This window comes from Eleutherodactylus coqui, chromosome 10 (genome assembly GCF_035609145.1).
Source record: "Eleutherodactylus coqui strain aEleCoq1 chromosome 10, aEleCoq1.hap1, whole genome shotgun sequence".
NCBI classification, from domain to species: domain Eukaryota; kingdom Metazoa; phylum Chordata; class Amphibia; order Anura; family Eleutherodactylidae; genus Eleutherodactylus; species Eleutherodactylus coqui.
In genome coordinates, this window is record NC_089846.1 from 129580299 (window position 1) to 129601051 (window position 20753).

General features: G+C 44.4%; 1 protein-coding gene across 3 annotated transcripts in view; it reads left to right on the plus strand.

Moving 5' to 3' along the window:
• The window catches only part of LOC136580913 (P2R1A-PPP2R2A-interacting phosphatase regulator 1-like), a 32776-nt gene extending 16396 nt beyond the window's left edge, over nucleotides 1–16380 (plus strand). Inside the window, exons 7-11 of one of the 3 annotated variants that reach the window (XR_010787029.1) lie at nucleotides 4213–4301; nucleotides 6353–6417; nucleotides 7082–7175; nucleotides 7456–7576; nucleotides 9493–9571. Coding sequence is in view for 2 of the 3 variants with exons in the window: in XM_066581840.1 (XP_066437937.1) it covers nucleotides 4213–4301; nucleotides 6353–6417; nucleotides 7082–7175; nucleotides 9493–9637 (393 nt within the window). In the remaining variant the exon portion in view is untranslated. Of the gene's footprint in view, nucleotides 1–4212; nucleotides 4302–6352; nucleotides 6418–7081; nucleotides 7176–7455; nucleotides 7577–9492 lie in introns of all 3 variants that reach the window. The other 2 variants (XM_066581840.1, XM_066581841.1) reach the window with 2 other exon arrangements.
• Nucleotides 16381–20753: the final 4373 nt, after the last annotated feature.

Here is a 20753-nt window from a genome sequence, read left to right on the forward strand (position 1 = left end):
AACCACTGGTGGCCAGTCAGAGCGTGTCAGTGTGTTTTGTTTTTTCTTCTTTTTCCAGAGCTTCTCTTCAGGCCTTGACGGCCCCACCGTGTGATGGACATTGGTAGCCATTATGCCCTCCATACCAGCTTTAGAGAGAATACCCTAGACATACAATGTCAATGCATAGGGGCAGCATAGGTTTCTGTGGCTGGTGCAGTTACCATTCTTTGCTCCATTGGCTTTCCATATTTTTAAGTAACTGATATAGTGAACCCCTTCACTTGGACCCTCCACTCACCCCACTGGCTCGTGTCTGCAGTTCCCTTTGATTGTATCACACTAGCCAGGTTGGCCAACCCATGCCTATCATCCTTCCCCCAGTGATGCACGGGTCTCCTGCATCTTGTCAACTTTGGCTAAAAGGCCCAACGTCTGGCAGGCCGATGTCCCTGTAAATCGTAATTAGCTTGGGCTACCATGTGTACACGTTACCCTCACTGCATAGGAGGAGTAATATTTGTACAGCCAGACATGAATACACTTATGGCAAGCATCAAGTCGCCCAATTGTTCCCCTACATAGGAGGAATAATTCAATGACTGCAAGACTCCAGATCTCTCATGACTACGCAATGATGGCAATAGCCGTTTGCCTCATCACACCCTTCCATAGAAGTAGTAATGATACTGCTGTGCTTTTCTGTATATCTCATGACTCGGTATCATTCGTGACCAGTCAATGACAACCATCCTCTATCTTATTACCCCCTTCTATAGGAGAAGTAATAGTATTACTGTGAGTCTCGACATCCCTCAACACTACTTAATGATGACCTTTATTAACCCCCACATTCCCCCCTTCTATCGGAGGAGTAATTAATCATTGACACCCTGTATGTGTAGAACATGTTTATGCAGGTATAGCCAGAGTCAATCGTCTTATTACCCCTCTTTCATGAGTGGGGCGATTATACTTGTATAAGGCATTTTATCTCTCATGGCTAATCAGTGATGGCAACCATCATCCTCCTTGCCCTCTCCTATATGGTGGTGGTGGGGGGGGTCATTTTATTTTATTACTATACAACTCTATGACTCATGTCTATACAATCAAGGCAATCAGCAGCCACCCTAACCCTCTTCATTAAGAGGAATAATTGTAGTGCTGTGCTATTCTGCATCAATCATAACTGGTTACGGCAAGTCTCAAGCACCCTAAATTAGCCATTTATTGGGCCATCGAGTTTAAACTGGGTAATTATGGTCATGATTGTAGCAACAGCTATCAGTTTGCCACTTTATTGCCCTCTAAAGAAGGAAATGTATTATGGCTAGACTTTGCATTTCAGAAGTGCAAATGAGCATTTACCCAGGGCAGTCGCGCAAAATTCATTCAAGTGAACAAAAACGCGAGATAGTCATTCGGTTTAAATGCAAAGCCTCCGTTTACTATTTGTTTACTTCTCGTTTGTCGCTCGCTTTCAACTAGCATAAAAATCATGGCTTGTTTGGTCACCTCTCGCTGCGTGTAAACGCTCAGCAATTCCCACAGAACGAGTGAGCGATAGTCAGCGGTGATCTGCCCGTCTAACCGCTCCACACAAGCACTAACAACAATCGGTGATGTCAAACGCTTGTGCAGTCGTTTAGCGTCGGTCATCCCGTGTAAATGAAGCATAAGGCAGCCTCACTTCACGCCTCCATAGAAGGAACAATCATCTTGCTGCTGACTTGGTAAAGGGACCACCAGTAACTTGTATCCTTGCTTAGTACAAGTGTAAAGTAACTGGTTGCCTCCTATAGGTGAGGATGAGTACTGCTGCTCAGCTCTGTATCTGACACAAGGCCGCTTCATTACCCACCCTTCCAAATAGCAGGAATACATATATTTTACTGGTGGACTCTGTATATTATGTGGTGAATGAAGTTTCAGTCAGTTCTACTCCTATGCTTTGTTCAGGATGTTGACGGTCATATTACACCTCTACATGGAGGAGTGGCTATTGCTGGGAGACATGGTATCTACAGGATCTATAACCCCTCCATCTATAGGAGGAATAACTGTTCCTGTTAGAGTCTACATAGCACGCCTTTAAATCGCAGGTTGTCTCATCACTTTCCATAAAGCATTGTTTGCTGACCCAATATACTGGGATATTGTTATGCTATTTTTGCAGACGGTGGGTGGGATAACTGCATACGGGCAGTCTATACTTAACCGGCCTATATGATGCTCACATATATTGGTCAGCCAATATCTTTTAGAACTATGTTGTTGCTAGAGTTATCAGACGGCCCACTTCCTCCCTCCATAGAATAGATGGTGGGGTATTGCTGTTTTGCGCTGACATGGCTGCTCTATTCTAGCAACCATCATACGGACTCATTAACTTCTTCCACGGGGGAGTATTTACTTTATAGTTAATCTCTGTACCAGATGTGATAGTGCAGCTCTTTGAGCTTTGCTTTGTTGCTAAGCCCGAGCTAACATTGTTACTGGCGATATTTATCCTCATGGAAGGTGCTCACTGGACGGGCCTTCAACTCCCTTGTCTGGGTAATGTCCCATTTAGATGGACGACAGTCGTCTAAATGACTGCAGGGGCGCTGACGTCACTGATAGGTTGTTGGCGCTCGAGCGGAGCGCTTGGACAAGCAGATCCTTGCTAGCTTCTCACTCAGTTGGAAGCTTTACACTCAGCGAGAAGACAGCGACGACTGGTTGAAAGTGAGCGACCAACAAACTGTAATCTAACAGTGATCATCGTCCTAGAACTTCGGCTCACCAGTCTAACACTTGTGCACCAAATGTATCTGTTGTCCATTCCCTGCTGAAGTCCATTAAAGATCTCCACAGTAGCTGCCTACTTAGGCAATTGCAGACACTGCAGCGACAGTCATGTCAAAGATGCTTTGTGTTCCGTGGCGGATTGAGTTCCATGTTTCAACTATCTTGACCTGCTACATTCCAGAAGTGGCCAACTACATGACCAACATCTGTAGTCAAGAATCGACCAGCTTAGGGGGGTGACTTCTCCTTTATGTGGGCCACTAGCATAGAAGAAGAACCAGGGAAAGCTGTGTGGCTTATGCTGGGTGTACTTTCTAGCCTGCTTGGCTTTTTCAGGACATGGATCGTGGTGGTGATAGTCTTCCAGCATCTGCTACCATGTTTCCCCGATCATAAGCGAAGAGCTGCCAATCATTGGCTGGAGGGTAGGGTGAGTGTAGCTAGTCTTCACCTCATAAATATCCAGGACTATTTGTAGTCCTCTGAGAATCTTGCCTTTTAACAGGAGCGGCAAATGCATAAACTACTGGACTGATAAATGGAGCAGACATGGCACTGAGGGCAGCATAAGGTAGTGAAAGTGGCACTGCTTACAGTGAAGAGTGCAAAAGATGGTGAGAGTCTCTTAGTTTGGATTTTTCAGATGCAGGGCTTACCAGTTATGTTCTCTCTATACGTGAAGATCAGCAAAGGGGTGTATTTTTTTTTTATTTTTTCTATTATTATTTCATAATTAAAAAATATTTTTTATTTTCCTGAGCTCTGCTTTTCTTTGGAAGTCCCCACTTGAACATGCAACCACTTGATGGCTTTTACAGTGTACTGCAATACTTCTGTATAGCATTATATTTTGCATTTCAATGTTAATCTTTTTGGCCCTGCCACATGCAGGACTTAAAAGATTGCACTATATATACCAACCCTGAGAGCCTTCACTAGGCTCTTGGCTGCCATGTGAACCCATCGGCACCTCATGATGGTGGTATAGGAAGACCAATGTGGCGATAGAGGAGACTTCGACCCGACCCCCCCCCCCCCCCTCCCCTCCAGCTAGTTGTTTGGTTGTGTGGTCAGCACTGACCTTGGCATCAAAGGAGTTAAATAGCTGTGATTGGATCTAGCTCCGATTGCAGCCAACAGAGCAGATTGTCCGTTGTCAAACAGCTGGCACCCACAGGGTATGGCACGAGCTTGTCACTCGAGCCCACTGCATACACATGTGACCCGCCTGCCAGGTTTATGGTAGGTGGTCGTTAAGGGGTTAAGTGCAGGCTGGGTATATTGCTCTTAGAATTTTTCACCCCTTTTTTTTTATTTTTTAAACTGAATCTGCCAGAGAGCTAAACCTGCTCAGTGACCGTGTATAGATGTTAATACCTTTTTGACATGTTCCACTACAAATCTGAGGACTGGATTGTTACTTTTCTTTGTATCCCACAGCAATGTTTCTCTCCATCTCTACAAATGTGTCTGAGCAGCAATGGTTTACCCCCAAGCCCTATCCCCAGTCCCACAAGGCGCTTCACTACGTAAGTATCACGAGGCTATGGGCAGTGCTGCCATGGTAATGGGCTTCGGTAAATTACATGTTTCTGGTTTGTCCTGCGTACATTTGGCTCTTATGCTTGACAGGCGTTTGGCATGGACTACTTTAAGACACAGGAACTGTAATAATCAACCAGCGAACCTTCAAGTATCGTGTATACTAGTTAGAAGCACATTAAATTGTTTGTTATTGTACTCTATTATATAGCACATATATATTCTGCAGCACTATACAGAGTATAATCACTAACATTGGGCCCAGTTCCTATGGGGACTCGCAATCTAAATTCACCTATTAGTATGTTTTGGTTTTTTTTTTCTTTTTAGCATGGGAGGAAACCAGTGTGTTCTACGGAAACTATCAAAATTTGGGGAGAACATACAAACCCTATGTAGATGTTGCCCATGGTTGAATTTTCAAATGGAGTCCCTACAGTTCTCTATTACAAAGCTCCATATTAATTTTGTGACTCACGAAAGTGATTTCAGTAGCATTAAGGGTGTTTTCATATGAGGTGGATTTCGGTGCGCATCAGTGGCCTCCATGCATGCCTGCTTTCTTTTTGCTCCATCTGTACTGCAGACGGTTATCAAGGTTCGATGTCGGACATACACAGCACAGATTTTTTTCCTAAAACTCCTGCGATGACACTGAATCTGCAACCTTTCATTAAGTCAGTTGAAGGGCCGCAAATTGGACGGCTTTCATTGACTTCAACGGAAGCTGTCCGCACGGAATCCACACAACAATGGAGCATGCTGTGTTTTTTAATTTTTTTGGTTGTTTTTTTTTCCCTCCGCAAGCGGAAACCGCAATTGGTTTCCACTCGTGTTCAGAAGGAATCACTTTTCTATAGCATGCTATTGACAGTATTTGCTGCAGAACCTGGAGGTGGACGCCCGCTCCGGATTCCGCACTGCAAATCTGCCCGTGTGCAGACGGCCTTAGTTTTAAAACCTCCTGCCCCGCTGCATATATAGTTTGTGCGCAGTTTTTTTTCCCCCTTTCTTTCTCTCTGTACATGCGAAACGCTAGTCAGTGGGACTATGCACATGGTGATATGTTCACTGGTTTTTCTTTCCCCAATGAATGTTTTATAATTCAAACATGTCCCATCTGTATAAGCACTAACTTCAGTATTTGTACAGGAAAGCTCCATTTGCAGTATCAATGTAACGTCACTCAGAACTAAGCAGCCACAATATATCTGTTCTGTGCAATATACTGAATTTCAAGGCAAAGGCCTTAGGTCATGTTCACACAATGTTAGCATGGTCCCCCAAATACTATACAGTTTCACTTCTAAGTAGAACTTGCTAGTTACCACCTTATCTGAGATTCAGGCCTCATGTCCATGGCCATACCTATCCGGGGCTTCTTTTTTCTGTGCTGCGGAAGTGCCGGCCGGTGCACATGCGCAGTACATTTTTGTTTGTTTTTTCTTTTCAAACTCCTGCTTTCCTGCGGATGAGCGGTGGATAAGACTGCTTCCATTGACTTCAATGGAAGCCATCCGTGCGGAAGCCGCACTAAAATGGAGCATGCTGCGATTTGTTTTCCGGATGTGCAATCAGGAAAACAAATCCACTCGTGTAAATTGAAGTGCAGACGCCCGTGCTCCCCTATGGGCGGCCTGATCTGCAGATCTCCCGCGTGGGTGCCCTGTGTGGATTCCACAAATCAAATCCGCCCGCGGACATTGGGCCTTAGTGTAACATTTGCTTTAGGCATTTTACAAAGTTAAAGGACTTGGATTTTTTTTAATTTTCTGTGTTGTATGTATACAGTAAAGAGAGTCCTGGGTCCACACCATACTCATAGCTAAAGCCATGACACAAGATCAAACTGAGACATGCACACAAGCAGCGCATTATTGCATATCGATTGCTAAAACTTTTTCCCTTACTATGTGGCATAAACATCTAGGCTTTCACGCTGCTGTCAGGGATTTTTAACTTCTTCAAAAATTGAGTCCTTATCCATAATGTATAAATGTAACCTATAAGCATTTTAAATGTTGATCCTTGTCTTCAGCAGGAGGAGTCAGAGTCCCATCAACTGTATACGTCCAAGTGCGCTAGGTCCTATAAAGAGGAAAGGTATTACTTGCATTCTAATATACACATTTTCATACACATGTGCATTTCAGATGTTACACTCATGTACCATGGCAGAGAGCACAAGAGAATCTATAGGCCCTTTTACACGTGATGGCAGTCTTTTCAACGACTGCACGAGTGCTGATGTTACTGCTATGGTTATCAGCGCTCGTGCAGAGTTTTCAAACAAAGTCCTACCGCCGGCTCGCTGGCTTGTCATCCACTTCTCGCTCAGCGCTTCCTATTGGGAGCTGTCACATAGCACGAGAAGCCAGCGAGTGCCAACAAGGTTTTTTAAACTGACTGAAAAGTCAGCATAAACAACTGCGAGTGACAAGTGAGCAATATTTCTACTTCACACTGAGCGATTATCGCTCACTTTTGCTCGTTTGAACAAATTTTGAGCGATTAAAACACTGCGTGTAAAAGGGCCTTCAGTCATGCTAGAGAAAGTACAAAAGGAGTTACTAGGGCTGCTAGTTGTGAAATGCAGACAGAGTGATAGTAAATGTCCACATTATCCTATGCAGTGATCCAGATCCAGGATGACAGTAGTGTAGGAGGATTATACTATCCAATGATGAAGAAACGGGTGTAGCGGTATTTCTTATGCAGCTACTTCCTAGCCAAAATAAACATTTCATCTTTTGTCTTATTTTAAAAGTGGAAATGGACATGGAGACCCAACCAAAGAGGCTGTTTCAAGGAACAACAAGCATACTATCTCCAGACATGACACACCTGTCGGATTACAGTTGGTAAGGTTCTATCTGCAGCAGGCAAGATCACTTTGTTGCTTTTAGATAAGAATGGATTATGTCGCCAAAAATATAATTTAAATACTGCATTTCCTCATAAATGCAGCGACCATTTAAGACAACGTGCATCATTGATAGCCACTATAACTAGTAAAAGTGCAAGTAATTTTGTATACCTAAAATGATGTTTTCGGGCTGAATAATCCCTCTAAAGTGCTAGTGACCAGAGATATTTTCCTTTCTTCTAATTTTGCGGTCTGTTGCCTGCTGTTAAGTAAAGCCTGTCTCTGGTAACAAGACCCTGAGACGGAACACAGGAAGTGTGTGTGTGGTGTTGGGGTATTGTCTACTGCTGCCCATACAAGTCTATGAGAGACACACAGACATGGCTGCTGCTAATAGTAAGTGGTTTACTGTGTTAGAGCTACTGAAATCATATCTACACAACCCAGTACTGCTGTGTAATGTCCTTCATGATGCTATTGGTGTGTGCTACTGAGAGTTGAGGTGCAGAATTAGCTGTTTTCTCCAACTTCAGTGTATAGATGACATAACAGGAGTCTCTTCCAACCAGTTCAGAGAAAATTGAAATTCAGAACTTGCAGAGGGGAAGACTGGTGACAAATGCCATGAGTCATATAATGGTCAGACATAGCATTATTTCTCATGTACACGCGACTTATTTAGAAAAGTCATCTCAAAACGCAGGTACACTTTCTAGTCATTTAATTTCACACTTGTTTAAAGCAGACCTTTCCAATGACAGCTAGAACGGGCTCTTGTGTACATTAAAGATGCTGAGATAAGATTCCTTGAAGTTACATGCTGAAATCATGACTCTACTACTGAGAGATTGTGGTGACCCATCTCCTTATGTGTAACGTTGTCCTTGAGATGTTGATGTGATGGTTATTGGATTTACACAAGGTACCCATAACTATACTGAACCTGGCAGGAAAGGCAATCATAGGCCCAAAGTCTGAGGCTGAACCACTGGTTACAATCATACTAATGCATAGAATACAGGTTAAGTGGCAGTGCTGTATTTGATTGAGAAGACCCCATAAGGAGTCCTAGTGGACCGACAGAGCTTCTGGAAAATAACATACAGTTTCAATCAAAAGTTTGGCCACATCTTTTCATTCCATGTGTATTTTGTTTTGTTTTTTTTCTACATCTTAGAGTCATATGGCAGACATGAAAACTAAGAGGGAACAGATATGGAATTAAGTAGGAAACAGAAAGTGTTAAATAAAAAAATGATGGTTCCACTACGCGCAAACCGGATGATGGCCTGTTGCTGCAGAATGGGGTGGGAACCATGCTGGATAGGTGTGCCTTGAGATTTGAATAAATCACCAGCAGAGCACTATCACGCCTCCTCCATGCTTCACGGTGGGAACCATCCGCTCACATTTTCTGCATCTCACCAAGGCATGACGGTTGGAGCCAACAATCTCAAATTTTGACTCAAGACCAGTGGAAATCTGTACTTTGGTCTATGTCCCTTCTTTGTGTTTATTGGCCCAAGCAATTCTTTTGTTGATATTCCTTAGTAATGGCTTCTTTGCAGTAATTTCATCATAAAGACCTGATTCTTGCAGTCTCCTCTGAACAGTTGATGTAGAGATATATCTGGTACTTGATCTCCGTGAAGCATTTATGTGGTCTGTAATCTGAAGTGCTACTAACATGCGGTTTCTGAGACTGGTTACTGTAATGAACTTCTCTTTCAACAGAGGTAACTTTTGGTCTTCCTTTCCTGCGGTGGTCCTCATGAGATCTAGTTTCATCACAGCGTTTCATGGTTTTCATGACTGCACTTTAGGATACCTTGACATTTTCTGGATTGACTGACCTTCATGTCTTAATGTAATGATGGACTGTCCTTACTCTTTACGCAGTTGAGTGATTCTTGCCACAATGTGGATTAGAACAGTAATGGAATAGGGCTAAACATTGTATGGACCTGTGTACCAACCGGACATCTGCACGACACAACTGATGGTCTCAAGCACATTAAAAAGATAATAAAATCCACAAATTAGCTCCTGACAAGGCATATCTGTTAATCGAAAACCATTCCAGGTGACTGCCTCATGAAGCTGATTGAGAGCATGCCAAGAGTGTGCAAAGCTGTCAGCATAGCAAAGGGGGGAGACTTCGAAGAATCCAAAATATTAAACCTATTCTGATTTAACACTTTCTATTTTGCTGCTTCCATATCCGTTCCGTCCGAATAGCATGCATGAGAACCAAAACACTCTTTTGGGTCCAAGTACTTGTATCCACCAGTAACGTTTCTCTTCTTTTACAGCCTTTCTTCAGACCTTGACAGCAGCAGCAGTATCGGTTCTTCATCTGACTCTGCAGCGAAGGACGGCTGTGTGACCGACTCCCCCGCTGCCTGTTCTAACTCCCGCTCTTCGTTCATATCACTGGATGATCTGTCACCCAAGTGAGTGACACAAGACGAGGCCGTAGTGTCCTTCAACCCCCATTATTTAAAGGCCAAGTGGCATATCATCAAGAATCCTGGTCTTCTCCACTGTTACATTTTTATTATGTATATAACAGAACCTGCCGGATGGACTGTTACAGGACTTGAAAAATGGCGCCGGAGAATCTGTATTTTCTGTACAGAATAGTATGTACAGTGTCAGTGTACATATTGCCTGTGTGCCCCAGGTATTTATGTGTAGTTTTTGCTTTTATTTATTCTTTTTAAAATTGTGTGTTAAACCGTGTATTGTCTGCAATCATGGATGGAGAATGTAGTATCGTTATCTTGGCTGGTCAACAAAAATTCTTTATCTTCTAGGAAGGGAATATTAAGGCTTTTTTTTCTTCTTTATGTTCAGGTAGGCCAAGACTGACTGGCCAAAAAATTTCTGCCTAATGAGACAAATAATCTGTTAATGGTCACGAGTCAGCTCAGAGCCTCTTAACCAAGTTCACATCCCACTGTAAAAGTACCTCTATATCTTCTGTAGTTTACACTACCATTGGGAACCTAGGACCCCGACTGAAGTCTTTCCATCTTCTATTAATCAATTTGTGATTTATCTTGGTCTGGCAGATGTTGGGTTACTCCTGGTGATAACCACTAGATGCGCGGATCTGTGTCCTCAATGGCCAATTTTTCTCCCATGTTCTCCCTTTTTGTACCACAGTATCTCTGGCAGTCTTAGGCTGCCTGTCCACGGGCGTTGCGGTATCCGCGGCGGATCTCCGCCGCCCGGGAGCAGGAGCCTGCAGGCGGATCTCTGTGGTCATCCTTATCTTACAGATAGGCTGACAGCGGAGAATTGCGGCAAATCGCAGCATGCTGCGATTTGCCGCCTGTGAGCGGAGAATCGCAATGATTCTCCGCTCGTGGACAGGGGAGCTGCGCTCTCCATAGCGTTGCTATGGAGAGCGTTAACTGCGTTCCCCGTGGCCGGGTTATCGCCGCGGGGAACGCAATTCAAACCCGCCCATGGACAGGCAGCCTTAGGGTGAATGCAAACTGCCGGGTCGGATCCCGCTGCCAGAATTCACTGCAGTGACCCACGGCTCATCTCCTCCGGCGTCTTCTCTCCACTCTATGTGCCGGCTGGCACACAGCCACAAATGCGCAGAGCAGGCGCATCAGCGATAACGTTTCTGTGCAGGCCTCTGTGAAGCTCACACAGAAATATGACGTGCCGCGATTTGTTTACTGCATGAATTTTCACGCGGTCAAATAGGATTGCATAAACCAATGCAATCCTATGGCAGCGGTCACGGGTTGAAATTCTGCGGGAAATCTCGCCACGGAATTTCCGCCCGTGTGCATTTATTTACCTTTAGGCTTCCTGCATACGATGGGGTTTGAATTGCGGAATGCGCGATTGCCTCCCGCACAGACTATCCATGGCATTTTGCACCAATTCAAACTAATGGAGCATCCGCATGCCCGCTCACACGAGCGGACAGCAACTGTTATTTTCCACTCGCAGAGGGAAAATCGCAGCATGTTCCATTTTCGTGCAGTCTCCGCACAGACTGCTTCCATTGATGTTAATTGACGCGGGAAAAGAAGAAGTTTAAAATAAATCTGTACTGCGCATGTCGAGCCATGCGGACCATCCAGAGTACAGAAGAGAACGAAAAGGCAGGTACGTGGGGTCACCAGCCGGGCACAAGGTCGGATTTTGGTGCGGCCGTATGCAGCCGGCCTTAATCTCTTTGTGTCCATGAAGCAGCTAGCTCAGGATGAGCATAATTCTATTTTAAGTTCACCTTATTCTTCTGTGCCAGGATGCCTTGTTTGCTTTAATATTGTAATTCAATGAAATGATGAGGGTAGCTTTAATCACTGACTTTGCATATATTCCTTTACTCATTACTTGCCCAAACTGATGACGACAATTTGGAAAGCTAAATTATTTCAGAAAACTCCTCAATAACTGAAACATGAAGTTACATTATTTTGTTGGGAGTCCCTCAGAATCCCAAATTAATGATTTTTTTTACCATTCTGAGATATTTTAAGTTGGTGATCTCTCCTCTCTAGAAGCCGTGAAGATCTGGTCACATGTGGTGTTAACAGGTCCCAAATATAACAACAATTTAGCAAGTATAGCTGATTTGGTAACAACTTGAGAAGCCTTGATGGCTCCTCTTCATGGACAGTGTGGGCCAAGGCTGTCCTGATCTTCATGATCCAAGAACCTATGTACAATGCAATATACATCTGATCTTTGCACATAAACTGAGTCTGCATTGATAGGGCCACAAAACCGACACAAGTGCCATATGTGTGTGTAAAAAAAAAAAAAGCTGCTGGTATCATGTAAATATGTATTATGCACAAAATGCTTAGTAGCTCCTTGTGATCTCTTCTGCTTAGACAGTGTTTTCAGACTGTTTAATGGGTAATGGAGGAGGGATTGCTATCATGGTCCATGTCTGTTGTACTTTTAGAGGAATGCTAGGGAAAACGGATACGGTTATGCTTAGTGCAGGTCCTGAATGGGCAGTGTATGACACTGAGTTAAAGGCAATGGAAACCTTTGTGCATGAAGAAAATCAAACTCCTCTTACTAAGTCCCTGTGCAGAAAAAAAAAGATGTGCTCACCTGCTTTTTTTGCATTGAGTTTTCCTTCTCATATATTTAGAAAGCCTCATATTTGGTTTGCCGTCTCTGCTACATTCAGATGTCTGCCTGGGGGGGCGTTCCCAGCACTGAACAGCTGGTCTTTTGTGAACAAACACAAACTCAACTCTCCATCCCCTCTCCTCTTTCAGATGGAATTTTCTACTGTCTTTATGCTTTTTTTGGCGAAAAGACGTTTTTTTGGCTTCCCACAGTGCGCTCGTCTGTGACACTAGGTTTGCTTTCAGTCTTCAATGCACCTCTTAAACCACTTCTATTTGTGGTTCCTCTAGCGACATCTGGTTTAGCCTGCTCACTGCTCTTACTTTCAGGTCTTCTCATCACATTGCTGTTGAAGATTTTTGTACCTTGTTCTTAAAGGAAGGGTCGTCCTATTTTTCTGCACATTCTGATTTATTGCCTTTGATTTAGTAGATGCGTGTAAGCTGTCATAGTAACATAGTATGTAAGGCTGAATGAAGACAATGTCCATCTAGTCCAGCCTGTCTATCCTACTGAGTTGATCCAGAGGAAGGCAAAAAACCCCCAAGAGCAGAAGCCAATTAGCCCTTTTGGGGAAAAAATTCCTTCCTGACTCCCTAATGGCAATCAGACTGTTCCCTGGATCAACCCCTAATAGTTCCTACCTGCCTATATACCCGGATTGACAATTAACCTAAGATTTATCTCCTGTAATATCCTTCCTCTCCAGAAAGACATCAAGTCCCCTTTTAAACTCCTCTATGGATTTTGCCATCACCACTTCCTCCGATAGAGAGTTCCACAGTCTAACTGCTATTACAGTAAAGAATCCCCTTCTATGTTGGTGATGAAACCTACTTTCCTCTAATCGTAGCGGATGTCCTCTTGTTACCGTCGTGGTCCTGGGTGTAAACAGATCTTGGGAGAGATCCTTGTATTGTCGTTTAACACCTCCTCACCGCTACTACTGCTGCTTGCTGTGGATTGGTGATTGACTGGCTCTTCATTCTCTTTGGGGTCACTAACCCGCTTGGCTTGTGTAAATGGTGTGATGTGTACGATTTCTTCAAAGTCAAAATCCTAAGCATCGCCTGAATTTTAAGAGGCGATCATTCTGTCTTTGGAGACTGTTGGCGTGTTTGCACCCCTCTCTCGACTTGTTGATCATCTAGCCCTTGGTTGTGACTTTAACAAAGGCTTTTCTGTTCTTCTTTGGTTTGTATGATCTCTTTTTCACTTCCAGCCCAAGACCCTTTTTTTTACCTTTTTTAAGGGTCTGAGATTGCTTTGGTTTGGGCTCAGGGGTTGAACTTGATATCTGACAATTGTTTGTGAATTAAACAAATCCTCCTTTTGATGGGCTCTGACCAGGATACACGTGTAATACCTTGTCAATATGGTTATCGTAGTAACAATTTGCGAAATTGGTATATCTTGCTTGTGCCAAATTAGCCAGATTGAGTATTCAGAAGCCGCTACGAAAAATCAAGACAAATCGCACACAGTTGGTATAATCAGATGATTCCCCCGTTATGCAACAAACAGTAGGCATGGGTCTGCTGGGTGAGGCTTCATATCAACCAAACAACAATAATACATTCTTATCTAACTACAGCATTGGTGAGCTAGTGAGGGTGCATCGGGTGTGTCTTATCTAACCATAGGTGGGGTTATCTTCCAATGAGAAACAAGAGGGGTCCTCTTATGTCCCATGTCATTTGCTGCATCATCTTGTCCCACTCTTGAGGAGCTGATAACACAATATATCAACTTTGCAAGGTTGCATGAGTCTGTATATCTCTAGATAGATAAGCTTATGTGCTGTCGTATCTCGTTACGCCCCAATAATAATTAAAGGGGTTGTCCCGTGAAATCAAGTAGGGTTATACACTTCTGTATGGCCATATTAATGCACTTTGTAATATACATCGTGCATTAAATATGAGCCATACAGAAGTTATTCACTTACCCACTCCATTGCTGGCGTCCCCGTCTCCATGGCTCCGACTAATTTCTGCTTCTTCTGGCTTCTTTAGATGCGCTTGCGCTGTCCGGTCTTCTGCTGTGTTGACTGGGGCCACTCCGGCGTGCTCGCGCCGGAGAGCTGGTCTGCGCGTCGTCATCGTAGCTCTGCCCCGTCACGGGGTGCTGATCAGCCAATTAGGTGGCTGTAATCGGCAGTGGAACGCAAGACATCCACAGTGCACCATGGGAGAAGACCCGCGGTGCACCATGGGAGAAAACCGCGGTGCATCCTTGGGAAAGGACCGGCGGCCATCTTTAAAAGAAGAAACTGCCCGAACGGGGATGCAGGTAAGCGATTTAACTTTTTTTTTTTATTTTTAAAATAACAAAGGGATTGTTTTTACTGCGGCACAATGTGGGGGTATGTTGAGAAAAAAAATTTTTGATTTCGCCGCGGGACAACCCCTTTAAGCATAAATATGTTTTCACCTCTGCAGATGCTGAGGTACTTGTCATGTTTCCATCACAGAAAAACAAGTCATGAGCAGGTTCAAGTAACTTAGGCTATCTCTAGTCAATTGTGAGTGATTTTGGAAATGATCTCCTTCAAAGATGCCAGTTTCTCTGTTGATGGATTGTCCCATTGTTGTGTATTTAGCTTTCTTTTTAACAGAACGATTCCAAACTTCATTCTCTGGTGCTCTCACTGAAAATGAAGAACACGCTCTTTTTAGCAGCTGTGTAGCATAACCACACCCACTCAATACTACACAGCTACCTCTCCGTTCTCTTTAAATAGCTGCTGGTCCCATTTCCTCCTCATTGCTGATAAGAGCAGAACTTTCACCTAAAGTGAATTGCAACACTCCAGTAATATTAGCTTTCTCTGCTCGGTCTTCCTGATCGCCTCCACCATCCCCCAGCATTGTCAGACAGCCTTCTGTATCAGCTCAGTGGAAAGACAGTGAATGCACCTTCACAACAGGGGAGGAGCTGGCAGTTTACTCTGACAGAATTTGCTTGGATTTCAGTCCTCCAGTTTGCAGTGCATGCATGAAATCAAGCATAGAATAATGAGAAACCATCACAAAGTCTTCATTTTCAAAAATACATTTGATTAAAAAAATGCAAAGGTGTACATAGCCTTCAAAGAATACCTGCACTTTCAGAAAGCTTTTGACATGTCAAAAGTATTGATCAGTGGGGGTCCTGCTGCTAAGACCCCTGACGATCACTAGAATGAAGGGGTTTCAGTGCTCACCTGCTGAGAATAGTGCCCCCTCTGCTATGTTCGTTTTTTTTTACGGCTACTTCTGGCAGCTGAAGACAACCTCACAGATGTGCAGAGAAGCTTCCTATGTACCTCTTATGAAGTCGTCTTCCGCTGCCGTAAACGAGCGAACATGGCTAATGGGGCACAGCGCTCGGGTAAGCGCTGCAACCTCCTCCTTTTTCTAGCGATCAGTGAGGGTCTTGGCAGTGGGACCCCCACTGATCAATGCTTTTCAGATGTCGCTATGACTTGTCAAGTTTTCCGAACGTACAGATACTCTTAACATCAAAAGAAAACCTTAGTGATATGCGCTATCCCGGGTCCTTGCTACCAGTTTTCTGTTCATTTCTAAAGCTTTTGTGTGACGGTCGGTTCGGTGTTCAGTAACAGCATGTGCACTTTGGTATTGGGTATGGGAGTAGTCTATAAAGTGATGTGCAATGAGCATGCTAGTATATTACATACATAATGGTATACAATAGCAAATAGATGGACAACCAGTCTGAGCAAAGAGGATCCAGGGGAAAAACAGGTTAAAAAAAGAACGGTAAGACCACCGTAAAGTCATCCTGTCGGGGCAAATGGCAACATCAGTAGTGTGGATCGTGTTCGCTGTCTGGAGCAACTTGTTTGTGGCATTTTTTTTTTGTCTTCTCTAAATTAAAAAAAAAAAAGTTTATATATTTAAGTTTGAGGTTTTTGTTTTCTTTTTGCTTTTTTTTTTTTCTTAAATTAAAAAAAAAAAACTGACTACCCTTGACATACATCTTGTTTGTTAGGTTAGTAATCTATTTTGTATAGCTCAGATTTACACAAATTCCTATATTTGTCTTATTCTTGGAATAAATGTCCGTATGGTATACAAGCTATTGATATGTTCTTTCTTTCTTGTGGTTACTGTTCTTCGTGTCTTATAGTGGCCGTACATATTGCATAGAAGTAGGTTGATGGGTGTTTGTTTCACAGACTCAGCCATACGCATTTCAGTCCACATTGGGCCCTACAGTTGTTCAGACTGGCTTTACCTGTCAATGAAGGTGGCCGACAGACAAACTATCTTCCTGGGAATGTTCTTTCAAAGAAAGTTTTACCGTAAATGAAAGATCACCTGTCCGACACGCAGCAGACAGCTGATCAACCACAAACCATCTAAATCATCTGGAAAGCAAAAACAGTCACTCGTTTTATAGTTCACCTGATCAATGGTGGTTTGGGTTGAGATGGTCTATTTTCATCAACTTTTAGTATAATGTGTTTGGGCATCTTAAAGAGATTGTACCAGAAGATCAGCAAGTTATCCCCAATCCCGTGGATCGGGATAAATTGATGGGTGGGGTTCTCACTGCTGAGACCCCAGCCGATCTCAAGAACGTCCTCACTGGGGTGACTGCACCCCTGGCAGTTAGGAAGGGAATAAATAGGTGCAGAATGGATAGGGGATAATTTGGTATTCTGGTACAACCCCATTTAACAGGTAGTGATAGTACAAACTGGCTAAAACTCCTTAATAGCCCTACTAGTGCTAGGTAGCCGAACCTCTATTCCTAGCCTAAAAGTCTCTTTACATGGGACGATTGTCAGCCGCATTATTCCCAACAGTCATCCCAGTAACTATCGCTCCTGTGCTTTTACACAGGAGCGATAGCTGTTCTGTGAATGACAGTGGAGCCGGCCAGCCGCTTCCATGTACTGCAAACAGGGAAGTGCTCAAAGATAGAGACTCCTGTTTCCATAGGCCTATGGTGGCAAACGTATGGCACATGTCTCAGAGGGGACACACCGAGAGCTCTCTGCTGGCACGCACACAGACTGCTGCTCGCCACGATGGTGATTACCAGCCAGGGTGCCGCAGCTCCCCGGCTGGTAATCACACAGTGGCGCTGATACCAGTACACACTGACATCAGTGTGTGCACCCGGGATCCTCCTCCCCCTGACCTCTTTAGTTCTGCAAGAGAGGACAAGGAAAGAAATGTTCCAGGTGCACAAACTGCCGTCACTGTGCACCTGGGATCAGCGCTGAGAAAAGTAGGAGCGGTGGCGCTGACTATTAGGGGGTAACTATATGGGTTGGGGGGGGGGGGGGGCTATGACTACTGGGGCCAGTGTGGGGGTCACTATGATTATAGGGAGCACTGTTACTACTGAGGGCACTGCATGTGGCAGCATACCTCAAGCTGACTTGTATGTGTATGTTTACACATGGCAGAAATGCTGTGAAATATCCGCAGCGGAAATTTCCATATCAAACTCTGCAGCATTTCCACATCCAAAAAATATCAAAATCCGTATCATTGGTGCAAATTTTGACTGGAAATCAACCACATACCCGCAGCTGGTTTCATGCTATGCGGCGCTCCCCTTACCTGCTCCCAAAGGCGTCTCGTTGTCAGCGGTTCCCAGTGGCCTAGTCAGGTGCGGCGCCGCAGGTCAGGTGAGGCTACTACAGGCTGTTGGGAGGGATGACAGTGGGAAGCCTTCGGAGGATCTGAGGGGGAGTGCCGCATAGTATGAAATCGGCTCATTTCCAATCAAAACCTGCACCAATGGTTCTCCAGTAAGGGGAAAAAAACATAGGGTAGCCCTCTCCTTTTTTTTTTATAACGACGGAGGTAAAAATCATCCATTGTGATAAGCCCCGCCCCCTAGTGAATTGGTACTTTGTCATAAATAGGTGGGTTTGGAGTTGCAGTTTGGGCACACGGTCTCTAAAAGGTCTGCCATCACTGCCATAGGCCAATAGTAGCTTGTGAAGGTCCTTCACATACATAGGATAACATTCCCATTTATCTCTCTACCTCCCCCCCCATGATGATTTTGAGAGATCCTTACTAGCTGTATTGCCATTCTGGCTACATTGCACGGTAAGTACGTTTTAAAGCCATGGGGCACAACACAATTTTGGCCTCATCATTTTGCTTGGCTGTGTTTATAGCTGTGCTGAAAACGCTCTCAAAACCGCATGTCAAAGGAGTAAACGCTGCGTTAAAAATGCAGCGATTTTACAAGCACCTTTGTGAGAGTGGCCTGAGGGGAACATGTCTGCTCAAACATGCCATCTGTTCTGCAGGTAGCGCATCAAGAAGCTGAGCAGATTGATGTATACGTTTGTGGGTAAAGATCTAGAATAGCTAGTAACATCCCTGCTGAGCTTACAGGTCCTATCAGTGGCTGACAACCATCCTTGTATGACTGTGCCGACAGAAATAGCTGGCAGTCACTGATGGGACCGCCACTGGACCTCTACATGCACCATGAGCAGAGATGTGAAAGAAATAGAAGTTAGACTGAAGCTTTTCCCACAACTACCCCGTTTCCCCGAAAATAAGCACTAGCCTAATTTTCAGGGAGGCTTAAAATCTAAGCCCTACCCTGAAGATAAGCCCTAGTTACACTACATAAAAAAATATTACCTAGCAGGCTCGGAGGGCTGCTCTATAGAGGTTCAACGTGGTTCCCGCAGTCCTCAGCCGCTCGTACAACATCACTTCCTGGTTACGGGATTTATAAATCCCACCTCCTGGAAGCAATGGCTGTGACTGGCTGAACAGCGGTCGAAGAACCAATCAATGCAGTGCTGTATGAAGCAGTTACAGCCATTGTATTGGTTAATCCAGCGACGCAGTGATTGGCTGAGCAGTGGTCAAAGAACCAATCATGAGCAGCCCGAGGCCTGTGGGAAGCGTGTTGGAGTTGTGGAGAACAGCAGAAGGAATGTACACCCAGTCTGCTAGGCAAGTATAATAAGACACCCCCCTGAAAATAAAACCTAGTGCCCCCTTTGGGGCAAAAATTAATATAAGACAGGGTCTTATTTTTGGAGAAACTTTGTATAGATCAATCTGCTCAGCTCCTCCTGCTCTATAACCTGATGCAAGCAGACAGGACTGCGTGTTCAAGCTGACTCCCTTTAAACGCTGTTACAAATGACCAATGTGTAATTTATGCGCACGATAATTAAGTATTCTTTTGGAGTGACATTTTATTATCTGGACCAGCTACATTAGATAGAAGACACAAGCCTTAAAGCCTTGTTCACATGGGTGACAGCAATGTCGCCGCGAGAAAAATCTGTGTTCTGTGCGATATCGCTGCATTTTCTCACAGCGATTTTTGTGTCACTAGAAGCGACTTTGTAGCGCTCTGTTTTCTGCTATTTTGGGGAGAGAAGAGAGAGAGAGAGAGAGCTTGAAATATAAGCCCTATCCTGAAAATAAGCCCTGGCTGCATTAAGAAATAAAACGTAATACAGCACCTAACAGGCGCTGTCTGCTCAGTCGCACTTCTCGCAGGTCCCTGGCACACTTGCTTGTAAGGTTTCCCCTAGCGCTTCCTGGTCAGGGGTTCAAAAACCCCGCCTCCAGGAAGCATCGGTTGTGATTGGCTGAGCCGCGCTTTCGAGAACCAATCAGAGCCAGTGCTTCCTGGAGGCGGGGTTTTTGAACTCCTGACTAGGAAGCGCTAGTGAAAACCTTACACACAAGTGTGCCGCGGACCTGTGGGGAGAAGAGCGGCTGAGCAGACAGCGCCTATTAGCTGATGTATTTTTTTAATTTCTTTTTAAATGCAGGTAGGGTTTATTTTAGAGTAAACAGTAGGATTTCCTACTGTAAAAGTTTAATCGCACCGCATGAAAACCGCGTTTTCATGGTGAGTGTAGCAGGCTGAATGATCTCATCCAGATCACGGTTATCGCACAATCTCTTCATGCTCCGTGTTCCAGGCTGATGAAGAATAACGGGCAAATATACGCAGTGTGCGTCGAGTGTGCAGAGGCCGGTGGAAAAGCGGTGTCTGGTCAGTCTCTCCGCTGTGCCGCTTTCCAACGCTTCAGCCTGTAGCTCCAGCATTTAGCTCGCCCCTTGGCTGCCACTCCTACTCTCCACCACTGGTCTGTGTCGTGATGGAATCGCGGGCACAGTGGGCAGTAGGAGGCTGACAGAGCGACTGTCATTTATCAGTAGGGAGCAATTGTTATATTCACTTGTGACCAATTCCAAATTCTGTATTAGGGTGACTACCCGCTACAGTTTTTTTTTTCACTGCGAAATTCGCTGCGTTTTTTGTTTTTTTTTGCAGGGGTCTATGGGACTTGTAATGTTAAAATCGCGATTGCGCAAAATCGCAATTTACCGCAAAATCACGATTTTTTTAACACTACAAGTCCCATAGACCCCTGCAGAAAAAAAAACGCTGCGAATTTCGCAGTGAAAAAAAAACTGTAGTGGGTAGTCACCCT